The sequence below is a fragment of the Brassica napus genome, chromosome C5, assembly GCF_020379485.1.
Source record: "Brassica napus cultivar Da-Ae chromosome C5, Da-Ae, whole genome shotgun sequence".
Classification (NCBI taxonomy): Eukaryota; Viridiplantae; Streptophyta; class Magnoliopsida; order Brassicales; family Brassicaceae; genus Brassica; species Brassica napus.
The window spans coordinates 24,778,245-24,801,316 of record NC_063448.1 but is presented as its reverse complement, the minus strand read 5'-3'; the positions used below and the strand labels follow the sequence as shown (position 1 = coordinate 24,801,316).

At 38.9% G+C, this 23,072-nt stretch overlaps 3 protein-coding genes and 1 pseudogene across 3 annotated transcripts; 2 read left to right on the top strand and 2 right to left on the bottom strand.

The window, feature by feature from the left end:
- Window positions 1–1,609: 1,609 nt before the first annotated feature.
- Window positions 1,610–4,859, top strand: LOC106437496 (heat stress transcription factor A-1d-like). The gene is made up of 3 exons (XM_013878391.3): window positions 1,610–2,075; window positions 3,322–4,490; window positions 4,578–4,859. The coding sequence occupies exons 1-3, from the start codon at window positions 1,770–1,772 to the stop codon at window positions 4,588–4,590; spliced, it is 1,488 nt and encodes a 495-aa protein (XP_013733845.1). The 5' UTR covers window positions 1,610–1,769; the 3' UTR covers window positions 4,591–4,859.
- A 2,616-nt stretch (window positions 4,860–7,475) lies between these two features.
- On the bottom strand, window positions 7,476–9,464 carry LOC106441661 (annotated as a pseudogene).
- A 167-nt stretch (window positions 9,465–9,631) lies between these two features.
- On the bottom strand, window positions 9,632–11,853 carry LOC106437494 (syntaxin-22). The gene is made up of 7 exons (XM_013878390.3): window positions 11,516–11,853; window positions 11,026–11,119; window positions 10,802–10,941; window positions 10,466–10,525; window positions 10,234–10,391; window positions 10,061–10,161; window positions 9,632–9,950 (listed from the first exon to the last, which is right to left on the bottom strand). Exons 1-7 carry the CDS (start codon window positions 11,704–11,706, stop codon window positions 9,885–9,887), a joined length of 810 nt encoding a protein of 269 aa, XP_013733844.1. The 5' UTR covers window positions 11,707–11,853; the 3' UTR covers window positions 9,632–9,884.
- Window positions 11,854–11,990: 137 nt separating this feature from the next.
- Window positions 11,991–13,141, top strand: BNAC05G24410D. The gene is made up of 2 exons (XM_013884911.3): window positions 11,991–12,221; window positions 12,534–13,141. The coding sequence occupies exons 1-2, from the start codon at window positions 12,091–12,093 to the stop codon at window positions 12,982–12,984; spliced, it is 582 nt and encodes a 193-aa protein (XP_013740365.1). The 5' UTR covers window positions 11,991–12,090; the 3' UTR covers window positions 12,985–13,141.
- Window positions 13,142–23,072: the final 9,931 nt, after the last annotated feature.

Here is a 23,072-nt window from a genome sequence, read left to right as displayed (position 1 = left end):
ATTTTAACTGTCTGGCTATTATATATTCCGTAGGACCAAACAAGTTAATTTTGAAAACATAACGCTGTGTGTAATAATTATAGTTGGAAATACATTTATTTTATTACAATTTATAGTTTCTTTTGTAAAGTTCTAAAGAATGAATGCCCTTAATTAAAATCGCATGTTTTACAGTGACATCTCACATGCAACACATTCCTCGAAGAATCCACCAACTTCAGGAAGGGATTTCAGTGCGCCCTACCACAGTATGTATAAGAAGTGTTTGGGACATCAGAAAACACCAAACATATAATACTCAAATTTGCATCGGCTTCATGTGCTACGACCACCACGTAAGCCATTTATTAACTTTAACATATACATATATATGTATTTTCCAATCCACCATATTTGATTTAAACTACTCACTATTTACTTAATTGGTTCGGCACAACAAAATTTGTTCACATTCAGGGACAACTATTAGAAGGTCGGTTCACCGGAAACATTCAGCCAAATGACCCAAAAAATTTAACCGAGGGAGATATATATGAATTTTCAGGATTTTCTGTCATACATAATTCACGACATCGAAAACTCACTCAACTGCCGTATTACATTCAGATCGACCAAGAGACAATAACATTGAAAGTTACAGACATCGGTCCAATATTTCCAGTTCACAATTTCTCTCCTCAGAATTACAAAAATCTATTGCGCTTAGCCACTGCACCCACCTACTTACCAGGTAAGTAAGTCAGCCCACTATCAATTAAACAAACATGGATGTTTCTTCTAACTCAAAATCAATGTGCAGATGTCGTCGGGCAGATACTCATAATACAAAAAAGAAATCCGTACCACCCATGACTCAATATTGATGCCACGATTGGTCTACGGCTAAACAGGTAAGTCTAACACAATAGGTAAAACAAAATCGTAATTCTCTTCATACATACACCTTTATCTCAGGTCGACAATGGTTAAACTCATACTGTGCGACAAGCAAGCAGCAGATTTTAGCATCCTACAAAACAAGAAGAATAGGAAATTTAAAGTTGTCATCATCACAAGCATAATTCCTAAATTTTTCCAAGGTAAATAAGTTTTTTAACACATCAAAAAATAATACAGATCTAGATTTTTTTTATCAGTAGAACAATAATATCCAATATTTTTCAGGCAAACTACTACTCAGTTCATCACTAGCAACAAATTTCTACTTCAACAAATCAATTGATTACATAAAGCATTTCAAAGGGCGAATAAGAGATCATGCAAAAGCATGCAGCAAAGAGTGATTGTAATTCATGCATCATTCAGATTATTATTCTCTTTTCCACACAACTTGATACCTAGATTTATTTACATTTCAAACAATTTTATCATTGTTTTTTTTTAATCTCTACTTCTATATAAAATCTAAAACTCAACTTATCTCTTACAATCTTTGCTAAGCAATTTAAATATATAGAGTATAAATTAAACTACATGATCCGTGCGTAGTGTAGTGAGGACAAAAGATCTAGTAATTATAAAAATTGGTTGCCGTGTCAGGGGAGGGAGCCACGCAGCCCATTATACAAAGCTGAAATAGCCAATAATAAAATGACACGTACGCAAATCCCAACGCTTTTGAGAGAGAAAAAAGCGAATGTCTATTTCCGTAATATCGCAAAACAGTTGATGACTCTCTCCTCTCCCGGTGTCGATCTTCTCCTTCATCTTTGATAGATCTCTCTCCTTGGGTTTATCAATTGCTAGAAACCCTAACTTTCTTCAAATCCATGGATCGCGGTAACAGAACCAGTACCAACGGAGGCGAAGGAGGATCTGTAACAATGGAATCAACGGAAATTCAGCCATCTCCTCAACCGCAGCCTGTGGCGGTCCTAACTGGAAACGCGCCTCCTCCGTTCCTGAGCAAGACCTATGACATGGTTGACGATCCCGCAACCGATTCGATTGTGTCGTGGAGTGCGAACAACAACAGTTTCATCGTATGGGATCCACCACAGTTCGCTAAAGATCTTCTTCCCAAGAACTTCAAGCACAATAATTTCTCCAGCTTCGTCAGGCAGCTTAACACCTACGTAATCTTCCTCTTTCCCTTGGTCAAATTTCAATTGATGTCTCTGCTTATTTCTCTTCACTGAAGTTTTCTAGCTTCTGTTATGTTTGTATTGAACCGTGGTTTAGCCAGTAGAGAACGTATTAGTTAACTTTACTCTCGTTGCCGTTTATTATTGAAGGCTAGAACCTCACCCTTTTGGTATTTCACTAGATATACTTCAGTTACCCATTCATAAGCTTGTTTCTCAATACCTTTCTTGTTGGCATTACTAGATTTGTATGACCCTAGATGAAGCTTTTAACTTGGAGATTTAAGATGTATCCTTTGATGTCTGTTTGACCCCTTGTTATTACCTTTACTAAATAGTCGAACTCTCGAAGATAGTAATGAATCTTCCTGAATTTTCTCAGCATTATAAACGAGAAGAAAGAAGAAATACGGAAAAAAAGAGAGCACGTCTCATGTTGATCATGACCTGCGTGCAAGGTTATATAAACTTTTTGTTACTACTACGTATCCATCTACTGGAATAGAAACAAGATCATAAGTAGGGTGTTCTATTATTGATATGATCTTTACATCTTTTACCCGACTTGTCACTTACAGGAATCATAGAGTTGCTCTGTGCATTTGCATTTAGGTTATCTAGTTATCTGCTCATATAGGCTGGATTAATTTTCTGTTGCTTATACTAGCTTTTTCTCTATACAAGATCATGATCAATGGACCTTATACTGCTTTATATTTAGAGCAGAGTTGCTAATAATGCTGCAAGATGGTGAATGCGCTTAAATAACCTGTTTTCTTTTTCTGTATATATCTTTAGTAGTTTATTCCGTATATCCTCTTAACATAAAGATTACACTGGTATGCCATACCATAGAGACCTTTTACTATCTTAATTTTCAAAGATCCAAATTGGATATTTTGGTTTCTCCTTTGGTTTGGGTGGTAGGTTAGACTGAAAGTAGGAACATGTATTTAGCAGTTTTTTGCTTCATCTGCTGACTAGATCAGCTGACTGCAATTGGTCTACTACGTTTACTTGACTTCTGAATGAAAATTGCTCTGGAGCATGGGATTCCAACTAAGTTACTTCCTGTCAATGGCTGTTTGAGTCTGCGAATAGTTGGCAGTTAGGATTTGTGTTGGAGTAATTAGATTTGGACTCCACAGTGTTAACATATGTGATGATGACTTCTCTTTCTCATTTATTTTGATGGAATTCGTTCTCATTCCATTCTGCGCGCCTTTTCTTGGAACAGGGTTTCCGGAAGGTTGACCCTGATAAATGGGAATTTGCGAATGAAGGTTTCCTAAGAGGTCAGAAGCATTTGCTTAAAACAATAACTCGGCGAAAACCTGCACACGGACATGGACATCAGCAATCTCAGCACTCGATTGGGCAGAACTCATCTGTAAGCTCATGTGTTGAAGTTGGCAAATTTGGTCTCAAAGAAGAGGTTGAGAGGCTTAAAAGAGATAAGAACGTCCTTATGCAAGAACTCGTCAGATTAAGACAGCAGCAACAATCCACTGATAACCAACTTCAAACGATGGTCCAGCGTCTCCAGGGCATGGAGAATCGGCAACAACAGTTAATGTCGTTCCTTGCAAAGGCAGTTCAAAGCCCTCATTTTCTATCTCAGTTCCTACAGCAGCAGAACCAGCAAAACGAGGGTAGTAGGCGAATTAGTGATACCAGTAAGAAGCGGAGATTCAAGCGAGATGGCATTGTCAGTAATAATAAGGATTCTGCTTCTCCTGATGGACAGATAGTGAAGTATCAACCTCCAATGCACGAGCAGGCAAAGGCAATGTTTAGTCAGCTTATGAAGATGGAACCTTACAAAGCCGGCGATGATGGTTTCCTTCTAGGTAACAGTACTACTACTACTACTAGTACAGAAGGAACAGAGATGGAGATTTCAGCGAACAACATAACGGGTATATCTCTTCAGGAGATACCAACAGCTTCTGAGATACAATCATCATCATCACCAAGTGGAGCAACTCCGGAAAACGTTACAGTAGCTGAGTTTCCAACGCCTGACGAAGCAATTCCCTCACCTGATGTCCTGTCTCTACCCGAATTTGCTGATATGCTGCAGGAGAATATCGCCGAGGTGCCTCCAGAGAATTTCTTGGAAACAAACATGGAAGATTTGAGTCCTATCCTAGATTCAGATCTGTTCAATAATGATGATTTACCCTTTGACATTGACGACATTCTGAGGGACCCCGATTTAGAACCTTCGGTTGATGATTATGCTTCACTCTTTCAAGACATTCTCATGTCAAGCCCTGTTCCAGATGATATGGAAGTAACACCAGTGGATGATAGAACCAAGGACAGTGAGACAGAGCAGAAACAGATGGATAATCTGACCCAACAAATGGGTCTCCTCTCGCCTGAAACCATAGATCTCTCGAGGTAACCAATATAACTTTAGTTGTTATTTAATCAAACAAAAACTCTATTAACTCAACTCTATCTGCTTATATTTTTGGTTCTCTTCAGGCAAAATCCGTGATTTTGGAAGTTATGAAGTTTTTTGAAGTAACACCAAACTACTATGTTCCCTAAGAACATCATATGCTTTCATCTCATGCACTGATCATTTTGTTTCTTCCTTCTATATCAAACTTCCTTACAACTATTCATTTGCACACTCTGTTAAGGTGTGGTGGATCTATGTCGAAGTTTCAATCTATTGTTGAATTTTTCGCCTTTTTGTTAGAAGAGAAAAGTTAAATTCAACAGAATATCCTATGTTTCGTTGATCTATGGTTTGTCATTATTGATCCTACTTTGCACCTTTAAATATATATAGAAATACACAACTGAATTTGGAAAAGTATTATTAAAAGAAATCTTATCCAAAACTGAATTTGAGTAAAACTAAAAAGTTCCAAAAAGAAACTGAAATGGTAATAATCAATCCTGAAAACCAAACCTAGAACAAAACTTGTGAGAGAGACTAGCTACTCATATGTTTTTTTTCAGAAAAGGATCGTTGGAGTTGGATTTACATCCTCCCTCAAGGTCCATTAACACAATGAACTAGGCCCAGTTTGTTAGGAAATCCTAGACACTTTTCTTCTATAAATAAAGAGTTATTTCCTTATGACTGAGAAAATATCTTATTCTCTTTTCCATTTTAGACTTAACACTTTTTACAAAGAGTTTATAGATTCTTAGATTGTACTTTACACTTGTAATCATACATGTAATACAATCTTTGATCAATAAACTTTTTTTTTTGATGTTCGTTTTCCATTTGATTTCTATGTTGATTTTTTTCTTACTTGAGCTTGACATCACAAATATGGCTCTGGTCTTGACTTGGAAGTATGAGACATGCTTTACCTGCATCTCTTAACGTCGCCGGCAGCTTCAAGCTCTGTTCAAGCTCCAGAATGATGGGGATGCGATTCTCTTCGTCGTAGCTCGTATGTCAGCTTCAACTCGCCGCACCACCGCTTCAACCTGAGATCAATTATATAATCAGCTCAGACTCGTGACCCTGACCCTGGAAGTAATGGCAATGACTCGATCAGTGACAACAAGAACATTGAATGTGTCATATGTGGAGATAGAGACTAAAAACGAGTCACGTGGTCTCACCGAAAGTGGTGTCTTTGCTCTCAGCAGGCTCTCCATCTCTTCCCCGGCTCTGATACAACTCCTAAAAACAGAGCGTCTTCAACTTCTACACCAAGATTAACACAAGAAGACACTACATCTTCATCAAAGTTGCCGACAAAGAAAGATAAGTTTCAAAACTTATGATTATCACATTGAATAATCATCATCGGCCTCTTATGATTCCACCATGTCTTGTAACTTGTTTAGAAAGTTATTTGTCTAGCTTTTATACACATATCAAACATTACGAGATACACACATGTTCCACGCTTTGACCATATTATTTTTATGGTCACATGAGAAGAAGGAGACAAGCTTTCTTCGCACATTACATCATGAAGCCACGTGATGATCTTGGCAACGACTTGATCTCAGCGACCCGTTATCATGATGAGAAGGAGACGCCAACCATGGTCATGTCTTTGTGAGCCAGAATCAACTACGACTGTCAAGCCAAAAAGAAAATCAGAGCCGCGACGTAGACATGCGATCTAATTGGATCAATCTCTTGTCATCACTCCAAGAATGACAGGCTCAGATTCTCGTAACGAGCTTACCGCAACCGAGACGTGGCGATTGGTTGATCTCTCAGCTACAGAAAATGGCTTCTGTTTTTGAGAAAACTGAACCTGCATGACAAGCTCTCAAACCAGAGTTCTTCACAAGCATCAGGAGATCATTGTAAACCAGCCACCTCGCCACAAATACGTCCGGAAGCTCGAGACAAAGCCTTCTCAGCATATTTATGATCTCTGCAATCATGTGACCCGCACCAAAAATGACAAACTCAAATTCTCTCAATGAGCTTGCCGCAACCGGCACAAGCTCTAGACGAACCCATTTTAAGCTCGGCTTGGATAAGAGATAACTACACCATCTCAGTGAGGTCTCTTTTCGATCCATGGCTGTCCATCTCGAGACTTCACTTCTCGGCTTGAGCTTTACGTTCAGAGTGGTTCTGTGGTTCATCGTAATCTCGGCATCATGGTGATGTTAGACGTCATCACCAACCAAATCTTGAAGTTCACTTCTCTGCATCATGGTGATGTTAGGCTTCACTTCTCGACCTCAGCATCACACGATCACCTCTGTCATGCTATCATCTTGAAGTTCGACGTCATCACCAACCAAATCTGGATAACGCTGAGAGAAAAAGCTCTCACGCTCTCTTTTATGGTCTTGGTGTAATCTCGGCAAGTACGCGATCTCGGCAAAAGCGGGGAGCAGTTGGCGTGACCTCCTCAAAACGCCGATCTTGAGATCATGTTCATCATCCCCGTAGCTGTTTTCATGACAGAAAAATAAATCTGACGAGATAAGTCTTCTCATCTAATTAGTTAATTGTTTACGTCATATATCACCGCTTTATACTTTGTGACAGAACAAATATATTCACTTAGTATCTTGTTAATAAGGTTGATATTAAACGTGATCTCCCATATTCATAATTAACATGTTTGCTTGTGCCTCACGGCACCCATTTTCAATACAAGATATAATTAATTAAATTTAGTTTTCTCTGTATAGTAGAATGGAGCCAGCACAAAAGGTCGTGACTTATCTTCTATGCTGTATGCGTGGAATGCGAGACAAGCACTCCTTCCCTTACACTAACGGAGCATAGAAGATGAAGAATATGAGACCCTCTTTGCAGTTCACTCCTTCCCTTACGGTTCTCACGACTCTTGACTTCATCGTCGCCAATCACGAGCTCATCACCGGACCTCGCAACTCACAGCACGTTTCTCTTGACAGCAACGTTATCATAGCCTGACGAGTCGTACACACCAACAACTTGCTCAGCACACACGATCTCAACACGAGACTTCGGATCGGCAATAGTTCGGTAAACATGCATTTTAGGCACGAGTTTAAATTGAACTTGCTTTTTATTAGGCACGAGTTTGCGGTCGACTCGCTTATTGTTAGACACGAGTTTACAAAAACTCATCTTTGGCTAGGCATGAGTTTACAGAAGCTCTCCTTCTACTAAGCACGAGTTCTCAGTAAACTCGCTTCTGTCTTAGCATGAATCAAGTAAACTCGTCTTTCGCTAAGCACGAGTTTAAAGCAAACTCGCTTTTTACTAGGCACAAGTTCGAAATAAACTCGCCTAAACCGTCATAGGCATGAGTGTGTCTAGTTCATTGTCTAATAAACCATATTCGTAAACTTAGTAGAGATCGATTTCATCTCTCTCTACGAACTTGGGGGGCTTACTGTTGGGGGTGGATTTACATCCTCCTCTAGGCCCATTAGACATTGAACTAATCTCATATTGCTAGGAAGCCCTAGGCTTCATCTTTCTATAAATAAGGAGCTACCTCCTTATGAGAAAAAATCTTCTCCTCTTCTTAGACTTTAAGAACATATTTTCATAGAGATTTTGTATTCTAAGGTTCACTTTACCCTTGTAATCATCTTGGTGATGTGATGAACCTTCAATCAATAAAATCTCTTTTATATTCTTTTCCCCATTTGATTTCATCTAAAGATTTTTCCTAAGCCTCAAGAATCTAATTTTTATCTTTAGATTCTTTTATTGTATTGATTCAACAAACATCACTAGCATAAACACCATTTTTGGATCAAAAGAAGCTCATCCACAGTGGCTCTCTTCCTCCAGTCCTTCTCCAAACATCAAACGAGCCACTCACTTGAATCTCCGCTTTCTCATTACAGCAAATCGCACAAACCAGAGCCGTCCAATCCGGTTGATCTCCAACTTTAGTCAATGGATACCTTCCAAGATAACACTCAAGAACCACAACACCTAAAGACCACACATCCCTTGCAAAACCAACCTCTTCAAAACCCCATTTATCTGGATCCACACGTTCAGGACTCATATACGCACATGTCCCGCTCGAACCATAGTCTCCTCTAGTTACAATCCGGCTCGCACCAAAATCCGCGATCTTGACCTCTCCTTTTTTGTTAATGAGTAGATTCGAAGGCATTATGTCTCCATCGACTATTCTCATTTCTTGAAGATGACGTAACCCTTGGAGGATTCTGTTAGCCAGAGTGGATATCACCGGGTCAGGTAAAGCGTGTTGGGCAAGCAACAGTTCCTGGAGAGATCATTTCTCCATAAGCTCCATCACGAAACAAAGATCGGATTAGTTAGCAAAAACGGCGTAGCATTTTACGATGAAGCTTGATTCAATTCTCTTGAGAGTGTCAGCTTCAACAGTAGTGATGCTGAGATCTGACCGGATGAGTTTTAATGCGTAGAGAGCTGTGGTTCTCCGGTGACGGGTTTTGTAAACTGTCCCGTCGCTTCCTTCTCCTAAAACGGTGAGTTTCTCGAGATCGTTCAAGGTTTGAACCGGCGATGATGAGTCAGGGCTTGATGACGAAAATGAGGACGGAGATGGGTCTCCGGGGATGCCGTGGTAATGTGGTGGTGGTGGAATAGGGAGTGTGAGTGGTTCTTGGTGACGTCTCTCTCTCACAAGTGACATCTATTTTGTTATTCTCACAATCTCACTTGTGGTTTTCAAGTCCAAGGTCGCATAAGGAGCTTTTTGTTGTTAAATACATAAAAAATGAGTCGATGATGATCATCTCATTGTATGACACTTGTCACAGTCAGTTTTAACAAACTCAAACATGTGTGGTTTTCAGGTAGTGGTGATGGATTTGTTTCAAAAATTTTACAGGATAAAAATAGGTCACTAGTTTTGAGATTTTATTACCTTTTGTATTTTTTTCTTTTCTCCTTACATCTAGTAAGAATCTTTTTTTTTTTTTTATAGTTGGGAAGATGATAATAAGTAACTTTATTTTTCTTTTCAAGAGTAGATAAAATATAAAACTAAACAAACAATCATGAACAATATGTTTCTTTAAATATGATTTCTTGTAACTATTTTGTTTTGACAAAGATAAAATAAAGATGCTTGTTAGTTGCAGACTTGCAGTGATTTTTACTGTTTTTTTTAATATATGTTATAAACAGTATTGTGGCCTAAACGCATTTGACAAAAACAATTAAACACCATTGAGATATCTACACAAACTGACTCGTTTTACAAGCAATTGAAAGATAAGGAAGTCGAGGGAATATACAAGACACGAGTATAGCTTCAAAGTTCAAACACTGAAGAATTCTATCGTCCAAAAACCAGACTTCTCTTGAATGTTTAACCACATGATTGTGTGTTTCAGGCGATCTCAAGCTGCGAGTACTATGACAACGATGAGTAGAACGATACCAAATATCACCATAAGTAAGCACATCTGCATAATAAAGATAATGTAGAAAAGAAAGTCAGGAACATTAAGACCGACAAAAGTAAAGTGTATGAAAGCTGAAACAATTGTTATTCCCTTCTCAATTTTCATTTTACCAGAGACGAGTTTGATCGTTGTGTCCTGGAGGCTTTCACGAGATGAGACCTTCCCTGAGCTGTTGCCGAATGTGCATTCTCGACGTGGCTACCAATATCATCTGCATGAAAGATATTTTAAGAAGCGATTAGGATTCAAAGCATTGATTTTGCTTGAGAGTTGAGAGATTTACCTATCATGGCTCCTTGGTCGTGAACCAGCACTGCAAGATCTTTGAAAATCTCGTTTACTTCTCCTATTTGCTGCTGAACTTCTTGTATCCCCTGTTCTCTTTCCTCTATCACCGCTTCGTTGAAGGATATTTCGTTTTCAAGCAACACAACTTCTTGCCTACAGATAAAGTCAGAAAGCATGAACGCACGAGTTTATTTACAGAGAGATATTGAGGCGTCTAACTTACTCACCTTCTAGATTCCATGAGGACACGCTGCTCTTGTGATCTATCATGGCCAATGTCTACTTCACTGTGGTATTAGGAAAAAATAGAAACATCAGTAATAACTTCAAGCTGGATGTAAGAACACGGGATGTTACTCCTGTGAAGAGCTACCAGTCAAGACGGGTACAGGTAAAATAGACTAAAAATCAACAACAAGTTTGCTTCCAACAAACGAAAAGGTGGAGCTATCAATCAATCTAAGAGGGTAGAAGACTAGATGTTTCTGACAATACATTCACTGTTGAAGTTAAACTATAATAACTCTGCTTCTTATGTTACAGGCCGCTCATCAATTCAATACCTTGAAGAAAGATCGCTTTTTGGATCGAAAGGAGTGTAAGAAGTTTCTCTTTCAGCTGCAACTCGCTGTGCCTTCTGAAACTCTTTAAGCACAGCTTCGAAGTCCTTTGCAAGCTTAGCATCTGCAATCTTCTTACTTTGCTGCAGCAAATATGTCCGAATCTTAATACATTAGTGAATAAAAATTAGACAAAACATCTTACAAACTCGGCAAACAACACTTACAGAAACATCTCGATGATGATCAGTTTCGCTAGCTTCTTTAAGTTTCGCCGAAGTGTCCTTTACCAACTGCCCAATATGTAACCTTGTCTTGTGCCTGACAAACCAAAGCAATCCCTAGTTAACTTCAAAATGGGTTTTGCCTCAAAGACATGATCAAAGGGAAGATATAAAGAACCAATTGAGTAAAGTCTCAAGCTTTTGCCTATCCATACGAAAACCCTAAACGTAGACTACTGACATAAAATCCCATGATTCCATAAAAAAAACCCTATCCATCCAGACAACAAACAAAGCAATCCTAAGTAACTCCAACATTGGTTTTGCCTCTAAAGACATAATCAAGGGAGCCTAATGAGTTTCTTCTCAAGCACGAAACTCAATTTAGGCAGATTTAACATATGAGAGAGACAAACCCCATACGAAAGCCCTAGACTGAGATCGAATTTCATGATTCCATAGAAAACCCCCTAAAGATCAAGACGAGACTCACAGCTTGTCACGGAGGTCGGGCGTATCCTTAGGAGTACCGAGAGTGTTAACAAGGCGCTGGAAGGTAGAAACGGCCGTGTTGATCTCAAAGATTCCAGACGCCACCGCTTGTGTTCCTCCTTCCTTGTTCCCGTTTATCAATTTCCTTTGTGATCTCAACGGCCTCCCCGCTTCCAAATCCTGAAAGCTCATCTCTCTGACAAAAAAAAGTAAGAATCTTGCAACCGTTGTTCTCGAGATTACAGAGGGATTTGTGTCGGATAAAAAAAAAAAAGAAGCAAAACGAAATTCGAAATTGCTTCCAAGAGAGGAATTTGGGTTTTATTCTATCCAAGTCGTAAAAGACACGTGAAAGAAGCAAGAACAGGACGAGAACTTGTCTACCTACTCCTGCAGTAATCTGGGCTTTAATATATCCATTATTATAATGGGCCGTTCGGCCCATATTTGCACATTAAGTTAAATGGACGGCGTCACTGATAAAACTCACGGCGAAGATCAGCAGCAACTGACGAAGCGGCGATCATCAGACTAAAAAACGTAAGTGAGGGAGAATATTCTAAAAGGGAACGAACGATGGTGCTGTGGGAGATAACTCTGGGAACAGCCTACTTCTTGGGGCTGAGGCGGACTTATAGGCTCGCCTTGAAGATCCAACGTCGGATTGTTAGTCCGAAGCATCCGAAGATCCGTCAATTTCTTCATCGGTGAGATTTTTCTTTCCTCGATTCTTTTTTACTCCTGATGTTACGTGAGTGAGAGTCTGTTTCAATCGTTTGCTTAAAAACAGATTAGCATCAATGCAAAAAATACAATCAGTATTGTGAAAATGATCATTGAATCGGCTCGTAAGTAATGATTATATAAGTGTATGATTCGTTGACTTTGTTTTCAAGAGAGTGATCCCATCTTTCTTGTACATCATTGTGGTATCCTCTTTTCTGAGATATGACAGAAACTTAGCTTTTTATTTGCTTATGCATTGATTCGCATCTCTTTCTCTTGCGTGTTGTTTGCAGGAGGACTCGTAAAATTTTCGATGTGGCAGTTTCCGTTCACAAGAACATTCAGCATAGAGACATTGAAGTTGGTCGGAATCTCGGCAACTGGATTCTCCGTTGGCTCGACCGGATGAAACCAGCTGCTCAGATCCGTACTCGACCTGAACCAAACTCCAACGTTGACAAGGCAAAAAGTCTATCGGAGTCGAGTCGTCCCAAATCAAACACGACGCAGAGTCCACAAAAACGTGAATCCGATAGGCACTTGTTCTCTTCACTGAAACACTTCCAGCACAGCCCGACCGTCTCTACCATGATCCAGCCACCTAGACCTAATGGAATTACTACTCAGTTCAGGCATTACAGTGCCGGTGCAGCCGCCAGTCTGATTCCTCCGAGCTATGTAAGAGGCAGCGGGTTCGATGGTGTAATCAGGAAGGACATTTTGCAGTGGATGTTACAGAGATGACAATCAAGCATCAAAATCTCCCTCATCTTTTTCCCGACATTATTGAGCACCTTTGCACTTTTTAATTCCATAAACTAATGTCTTAACCAATGATGTAAAGTTTCCAAGCGTGAATTACGCTCACTTGGCCAGCATCTCTCTAGCATACTTTTGATCACGATTGCTTCAAAACACCCAATGCTCTTCTCATGAAACGCGATTGGTTTGTCATTTGGTAATAGCACAATACTTGTGCCTTCACTCGAGTCATAAGTCTGGGTCACAAGCCGCAGTGAGTAATCACAGAGAGCTAATCTTCGAGTATGTGAGAGCCTGGAGATTGGTCAATGGCCGAGCGATAAACCCCTGATCAAGGACAAACTTTCAATAGTATGTGTCCCAAAACTCCCTTAATTATGTCGGCTTTGGCCAATCAAGCATCGCTACAATATTTGTTACGTCCACCTCCAACTCACGAACATGTTGATTGTTGAAAACTCATCATACACTAAAAGTAACGGAAGTGCCCACAGGTGAATAAATCTCTACCTCATAAATCATCAAATGCAGCAGAATGAATGGCCTTAGAGAACACCTGACAATGGATCTGGCCGTCTCCATCGCTATCAGCCTCATTAATCATCCCGCCAACTCCGCCACTGTCAAGGCATGGCCAAGCTTAGTCATGGTGTAATGACACGCTTCCCCGACGTCCGACCCGGGGTTCGAAGTGAATGTTATGGACATGCGTCTACTCATTCTAAACAACCTGACGTGTCTCGTTATTAATCCCAGGAGTCAACGTATGCACTGCCTTTTGTGAAATACCAACCCATCCATATCCATATACTTCTCTTTACAGTCTTACGCACAAATAAATAGAAGGGAGAAGATGAGTAAATGGGTTACTTAGTGTAGCAGTTCTAGACCAGTACTGTCCTCATGACACTCTATGCTACTCAATACGGGAAATATAATTGACTAGCCACTTTCTATCATGCATGCATTCAATACTATATCGGCATCAATCATTGCAACCTAAATGCTACAACAAACATTGCAAGAACTTAGTCATTGCTACACATGGTCTCGACCGGCACAACTGACTCGACTCCAAGAAACTTAGACGTAAGGACCTATGTCTCGCTCACAGACGTCCACCTCGTGTCGGTCTGCCATGTGTCCGTTATACAACCGACCCACTGCTTCCTATGTAACCACCCGCTCGTAGCCCGTTGGCCCCGTACAACACTGTCTGCCATGTGGTCTTGATGATCAATTATGCCCCAACTCGGCTTGACTAAATCCTACAGCACCCATTAACTTCAGTCCTTTCGCGGTCTCTCACATTAACTCATCATCTCTTTCTACACGCCACTCGTTCTCGTTATCTTAACCCATGACATTCTAATTATCATTCTCATTAACACATTCATTAAACACCACCCGTTCTTGGTGTCACATGAAATTCACTTGACATTCATTAACTTATTCATAGTAACATCTTTCATTTGAATCATTCATTCACATATGATACTAATTGTACCCTTTTAACTATTAACCTAGGTGTGCAGTTCTTTCTAGCAACCTAGCTCTTCATCAAGCAACCATCACAAGCATCAAGACAACCAATCACACAAGCAAGCAGACCATATCATTCATTTACATCAACACAAGACAGTTAATTAATGTCTTTTAAACAGTGGGAAGGTTCTTATGCAATATGATTCATCCATCTATCAACTTAGCATCCATTATAATATATCAAACTAACTTCAAACAACACTAACCAAACCCTAATTCCAACATTCATGAGTATAAAGGACACGATAGAATATTGGGTTCAGAACACCTTACCTTACACTAGATCTAGAGATAAATCTGGAGAACTGGAACAAGAGAAAAAGAGGTCGGGCAATTACAACGAACAGCGACCAATCACCACTTGGCCACCACCACACACGTCCGCCGGCGAGGAGAGAGAGGCCGATGAAGAGAGAGAAAGAGGAGAGTTGCGAGAGGAGAGAGAGAAGAAGAGAGGATGTTATGGTTTTCAGCCTCTGAGATTTCTCTACAGAGTTTCGCTTCAGTTTATGAATGAGACAAAATAGATAAGATGGCTCTCTATTTATAAGAAAAGAACTTGGGCTGCCCTAGGTTTTACTTTAATGGGCTGCAGTCCTAGTGGGCTCTCTTAAGAAATTTTGGGCCGTTACACATGGAATGAGCCAAATCTGCCGCAGTGATAAACCCATCCCCATCAGTATTGAATATCCTAAACAACCTTAGAAGTTGCTCTTCCGTGTAAGGAGCCGTCGTTTTCGCCTCTGAAAGAAGCTTCGGCCAGACCAAAGCCACAACTTCAGGAACTCGATAAGTCAATTGCTTATAGTGTCGGCTTTATCAGTTAGTGTCTCGAATTAGCCGGGACTTGGTTTAATCCCAAGTGCTCGGATAAGTGAGCTTTCGTCTTTGTTTCGATCGAATGACCAGAAAATCTCTCGAAGCTCTTTGATTTTCTCATCGTGTAACTTTTTGGAGGCTTTGTCCCTTTCTTTATGTACACCTTTTCTTATGTCTAACTTAGATATAACACAAACTGAAACTTCTTTGTGTGTATGCAGTAGATTTATTTTTCAAAAGATCTAGTCTCAAACTGAAACTTATTTTACTCCAAAAAAGAAAAAAACAACTTGTTTCTATCTAGCACAATTTAAGTGGCGATAAAACGAAGATTTTATAGCTTTTTATCGCGGAAATATACTGAAGTAGAGAAAAAGTCATAAAATTATATCTACTAAAACTTAGCGCATAATTTTGGCTTTTTCTCAAAAAATTTATTTAATTTCCCAAATAATTTAGTATGTCATAGTTTTTTATATATTGAAAGTAATCAATTGGTACATAAAATGACTCAGTTTCAGTTTCATTTTTTTTTTTTTTTTTTTTAGTTTCAGTTTCATTTTAATTTTCACTTTTCATGTTTTTACATAAATTAGTAAGAACGTTCAATATTTTGTTGTATTTTTTTTTCTAAAAACAAGTTTATTTATGTACTTATTTTATATTTTAGTTGATTATGGGATGTTATATATATTTCATACTAAACACATTTAGATCCTTAAAATTAAATCAAATAAACTTTTATCTGTGATGATTTTCATGAATTTATATATAAATTTACAAGAAACCCTGTTTTCATAATATATTTTGGAGTTTCAGGTTGTTTTATTTTTACTATAATGTTTATTTGCTTAATGTAGTGAACTTAATCAAACAACGGTTCTCGAATAGTTAAATGCGTCCACCATGACAATTGACTGATCGAGAGAACATGGTTTTCATGTTAACAACTTCTAATAGTTAATTCAAATTTTCTTATAAATTAATAATATTTTCTATCTTTTTAATTTAATTATAAATATATTTTTCTTTTATTGTAAAATATATTATAAAATTTTACCCTATGTTTTGATATATTAATTAATTCTTAAATATTAAAATATAATTATAATTTTATTTTTATAAATTTTAATTTAAAATATAAATAAAAAAATATTGATTACATATATTTTATAGGTATAATATAATTAATCAAAGAATAAAATTTGCCTCACAAAAATTTATAATATAAAATATATTTATATTATATATGTTATGTATGTACCTCGATATACAATTTGATGGACCAACCTATTTTTCTAATCATTCTAAAAATCATTTTTGTGATGACACATGACTACAAAAATAAGTTGTAATATTTCTCAATTAATATATAGGAGATTTGTTTTACCAAAGAATGATGAAGTCTTAACGGAAAATGTTTCTAACACTTTTACGGAATCCACCAAGTCTCCTCAAACATAATGGTACTAACTTAGCATGATTGAAGTTATCAATAAGTATGAACCTTTGAGTCACGGATATTAACATAAAAGCCATTTTCAAGGTGTATGATTATGTTTCTACACTGCTCCATGGACCATTGCCTTCTGCTATGCTAGGAGATTTTTTGATATATTAGATGCAGATAAGCATCCATTGTAGAAAGGATGTAGAGCTAGTCATTCACCATTATCATCTGCAAGTATAGATTGATGATGATAAAGACCGGTTATAATTTTGATGTACAATGTGTGGATGAGATTATTGATTTTGTTAAAGATATTCTACATGAGGATAATGTTGCACTTGGTTCATACTACGATATTTAGAAACTGGCAGCTTATATTGGTTTACTATATCAAGTTATCAATGTATGGAACGATAATTTCATGACTTACTGGAGACGGGATGAAAACAACAACATATGTAAATTTTGTAAAAAAACCTTGCTATCAGTAAACAAGTTGAAAAGTACCAGTCCATATAAATGGATTTGGTATTTACAATTGACAGAAATATTGAAGAGGTCATACCAGTCATAAAGCACAACATGACTAATAAGATGGCATGCAGAGCATTCAACAGATGGTGAAATTACACATTCTTCAAATGCAGAAACGTGAAGCATTCCATTCTCGTCCCTTGGCTTGAGCATCCTAAAGGATCAATTCATGTGTTTCTTCAGCAATTGGCATATCATCTGCAATTATTATTGGAGCACAATGTTCTTACATACGATGTTTTGTAAGAAAATTTTCAGATGCGAGAAGTAATTTTGTGAACAAGAAGTTATTTTCCAACATGTGCAAGCAGCATAGAGGAAAACATGTTTGTTTGACTTTTAAGGAAGATTTCTTCCACATGATCATCCATATCATGGAAGTATGACACTGTTTAGGAAAAGAAGAAGGTGTTTGACAGTCCACCTCCTAAATTAATTGGCAGTGATTTGGTGGAATAGTTAAAAGATTTTGGTGGCGCGAAGACACAAAACTTAGGTAGAAAAATATGTTATCAAATTTTGGTGTTGGAGAACAGCACAACTAACATAAGAAGAGTATTTTCTGAGATTTTTCATATTTTTTTCCGGCATAATTTAGATGCCATATATGTTGAGAAGAACTTTTTCGATAATATGATGAACATTTTCCTTAATTTCCAAGGAAAAAAACAAAAATAATTTGAAGTCGAGACTAGATTTGGTTGATATTGTTCTCGAAATGATCTTCATGTTAATGTGCATGGGAAAGGTAATATTACCATTTATTGACTGGATTCATCTTAGAAGGAAGAGTTCTTTTATTGAATTATACACAAAGTTAAATTTCCAGATGGGTATGCATCTAACTTGCAATTGTGTCGACAAAAGTGAATGAAAGTTTATTGCTATGAAGAGCCACAATTTTCATGCGACGATGAAATGTCATATCTGTTTACCTTTTCTAGACTGTTTCCACAAAATGTTCATGCAACAATTGCAAGTATCTTTTTTTTTTTGCTCAAACTTCAACTTTTCATTCACCAATTCGTGGTAGCGAGATTACAACCTTACAAGATTTCACCTCATATACAATATCGGGATCTAGTATCACCTAATAATACTTAGAAAGATCTTAGGCTACCCAATTAGCCGACATTACATTTTCACCACTACGAGAACAAGATCATTTCACTAACCAGAATGAACCATCTCTTAAACCACTAGATTCTACCACTAAAACCATATTTCATAACATATCCATAGCTGACGAGAATCAGATAATGAGAATTCTAATTATAGCACATAGCAAATGGAACTAATGATTGGAATATTAAGCATGGCCATTGCTTCATCACCTGAAGGGCGCATCTTCTCACTTAGATACTCCAGAAGCTAGGAAAAGAGGTCTTGAATATGTAAAATCGGGTTGAGGCAGCGATATCATCCACGCGTGAACCGAGAACCTGTAGAGCAGAAGAAAGAGCATAGCTACCATATTTGCCAATACCATGGTACTGCAAATACCATGCTCCTTAGCATGTGCTCCACAAGTCCATTGGAACTCTCCCGAAGACCACTCGAAAAAGCCCAAGACTGCCACGCTCCGCCTACGAGAACCGTAGGAATAGCTTCTTCTACAGACCGACTTCTCGCCGACGACGAGGCCCCGTTTGGTCTGGGTGAAGCACTACCCTTACCTCCTCCTTTTGAACCATATACGATACTTCCGGTGTCAAGAAAAGACAGTACACACATCACGGGAGTCGATCCGACGAACACACATCCGCCCTGCAAACTCCGGTGCGCCTCCGTAGAGAAATCTTCAAATTTTACACTGGTGGGATGGGACACTGAGCCACCCACGCGCCGAGTTGCTTCATGCGCCGCCACACACCCTCTCTGGGATCTGAGTTACAAGTCACAGAACACTCTGACTTCCAGATCTACAAAAGAGAGTGACAAAATGCAGTCCCGCGCCTTTGTCTATAGGCCGATAATTAACTAAGCAAAGGGAAAATGGCTCGTCGAGCGTTGACGGCATAACCCTAAAAGCCGACCCGCTTCATGGCCTCCTCTTCACGCGACTCGCCGGTGCTCCAGATCCATCTTCAGCCGGTCCAGCTTCTACTCCGCCGCGGACAGAGTTACCACCAGATGCCTCCGTTTAAGATCCAAAACCACGAGCATATCATCGGGAAGTGAGGGGAGCACCGAGGGGGCAAAAGAAAACGAGATTAAGAGGAGAGGAGTAGCCTCCAACACCGGTTAAGGCTACCGTCATCGGGGGAAGTTACCGCCGCGTTAGGGTTTTGCCAACTGGTGGTGTCGGCTAGAGAGAAAAGCTAGGTTTCCTTCTATTAATTGCAAGTATCTTTTATATTAACATATTTAATGATTATCATTTTTTTATTATTATTTACACGTACATACATACTTAAAAAAAAAAAACAATTCTTATGCAAGTATAAATTGCTTTATTTCGTTATTTAAGCACGATATCACCTACTTCAGATGGTATTCACAATTTAAAGGATAACATACAAGTGATTCTTTGCAACTCTGGAAAAATATTTCATCTATCATTTTTTGATGCTATAGATCATCTTCCTATTCATCTTGCAAGAAAAGCAGCACTTGGTGATCATGTACATTATAGATGGTTGTATCCTTATGAGCGGTATATGTTCCATTTCAAGAAGAAGGTCAAAATTTTAAACAATGTGGAGGGATCTATAGTGGCACATAGCATCAATATAAAAATATCAAACATTGCTGAATAGTATTTCTCATCCAAAGTTCGAACAAAAATTTGAAGACTTGCATGCCATGATGACAGAAGTGAGAGGGCAACTTATTATGTTTATGTCTAAAACATTGATAGACTATGGATTTGATCCACTTTTACCCATGGTTTATACGTGTTTTAATAACTATTTATTATATTCTAGAGTCTATTTAATATATTTATAGGATCATGAGTGATTTGGAAGAAAGTGATGATTCTGGAGCATTTTGGAGATATTTGGAGAAAGCATCCGAGCTGACCATCGAGCATGACCATCGGTCGATATTGAAGAGGAATAATCGATCGATGTTCACATCGTGACATCGATCGACAGAGAAGCGTGCAGAAAGCCCGTTTGGTCCCAGCCGACTTAAAGCTCAAGTCTTCACCAATTTACAAGATTACCCCTGACAAGTTTTAACCTAATTATATAAGCTTTGCCAACATGTTAGAGGCAAAGTGTGCTTTTTTTGTTTTACTATTTTCACAGCAAAAGGTTTTCTAGGATTTTTATTAGATTGGAGAGAAGATCCAAAGAGATTTGTGATTGGAACTCCATTGATATCTATTTATTTATCTATGCAGTTTTTATACTTAATTGCTGTAATGAATTTTTTAGCCATGTCTGAGTAGTTCTTTTGTTAGGTTTAGGGTTTACATAGGTTATGAGAGATTAACCCCAACTATAGATTGCTAAGTTGTGATATTCCTATTGAATCATTGATCAACACTGGTCAATAGACAAACCTAGAAAGCGAGAGCCTATCGGTTTGTTTATAAGTGTTGAGCTCTATAATATCATGCATACAACTTGTTAGGCATCTGTAGGATTATAATCCTGATTACCTGAATAAAAACCCTAAGTCTAGCTACTTTCATCCAAGTACCCAAACCCCAATCAAATCAATCGAGCAACTGCCTTTCTCATAAACCTGCTATTTACATTTAAACATAATCAACCTAGCTTAATCAATCTGATTAGATTTATTCGGTTCCCTAGCTCCCGGTGACTTCGATCCCTAAGTACTACAACTAAACCTCTTATTTGAGAGAGTAATTCACTCCTTAGGGTAATTTGAGTGAGATCAAATTTGGCACCGTTGCCGGGGAGTTTTGATCGCTTAATAGATTTAGTCCGATTTAGTCTAGGATTTTCTTAAAACCACTTTCTGATAAAAAAAATTTCTTGTCTTTTCAGGTGCATGCCCAGCAGTACCAGAAGCAAGAAGGAAATTCAACTTCTATTCTCATCAGATCCTGCAATTTTGGAACGTTCGATCCACAAAGGAAGACGCTCCCCATCGATCGACAACAACACTAGTTCATCGCTCGATTCTCGTCAACCACTGTCGACCCAGACACCAGTCTCGTCGACCGAAGGCACTCTTCCGTCGACCGATATCCTCCACCCGACGTCGATCGATACTTCAGTCCAAACATCGATCGATACTGAGCCACGAGACATGGTTGCGACTTTGATTCTTGTACGTGATGAGAAGGGAGACCTGCATGACCATGAGGGTCATCTGCGTAATGCACCGGGTCAGAGGATATATGCTTAGGGGGCTGCAATATCTGAGTCCGATACTGATGCTACAGGAATTGCTCAACCTGTAGATAAGGCTGCTCAACCCATAATGTTGGCTGATTACAACCGTCCAGATCAGTTCTATGCCAACAGATCAGCTATTCGTCCTCCAGCTATCCAGAGAGGCGATTTCGAGTTGAAGCTGCAGTACTACACACTCGTGGGATAGACACCCTACTATGGGTTATCTCACAAGCATCCTATGGACCATCTAGAGAGGTTCAAGGATCTTATATCTGCTATTCAAGTCAAGGGAGTTCCTGAGGACTACCTACTTTGCAAGCTCTTCAAGTCCTCACCTGCTGGAGAGACTTCGCATTGGCTTAAACAGTTACCACCAGGATCTCTCACATTCTAGGCCGACATCAAGAATGCATTCCTAGGAAACTTCTTTGATGAGGCGCGTGCTGAAGACTTGAGGAGCAATATTGCTACATTCGCGCAGAAGCCCACAGAATCATTCAGAAGCTCCTGGATCAGATTCAAGTCGTATCATAGGGATTATCCACACCATGGATTCAATGAGGTGCAGCTGCTCAGCACTTTCTTTAGAGGCATCGCAGTGTAGTATCAAATGGCTCTTGATGCTTCCAGCGATGGGAACTTCAACACTAGGAATCCAGAGGAGGCTCTGAGAGTTATTGAGAACTTGGCATCCAGCAACAGCACCAAAAACACTGAGTTTGAGAGGAAGAGATCTGCAACCATCCTTAGGAATGACCAGATGGATGAGGTCAAAGCAAAGCTGGACAGTGTTCACAAGCTTCTCAGGAAATAGGCTTGCTTAGTAGAGGATGCATAAGCTGTAGACACAGAGGGTATAGCAGAGGTAGAAGAAGATGTGAACTTCATTGGTGGAACTAGATTTCAGAGGTCTGGAAACCAGAATGGAAACTTCTATGGCAATGGAGAGATGAGTAATTTCAACCATAGTTTGCAGTACCAGAAACCCTACAGCAACAACTACAACAACAACATGAGTTATGGAAACTCATCCTACCAGAAGCCACCACCACCTACTCAGGAGAACAAGATTGAGGCAATGCTTGATAGGGTTCTTGAGGGAAAACAGAGCATGACGGTGGACTTCAATGGGAAGATCGACTCTGTCTACAACAACCTGAACAAAAAGTTTGAGACTTTGAGCACTCATGTGAAGAAGCTGGAGATGCAGGTTGTTCAGACAGGAGAAGTTGTTAAGAGGCAAGAAGCCTTAACAAGGGGGGGGTAGGAGATAATGTGATGAAGCACCACGTGAATGCCATCATAGATGATGATTTCTGGCAAGTGGTGAAGCATAAGAAGTTGCAAGAAGGAGATTTCGAAGTAGAGAGTTCGATGAGTTTCGGCGGATCGCATTGATGTCTATG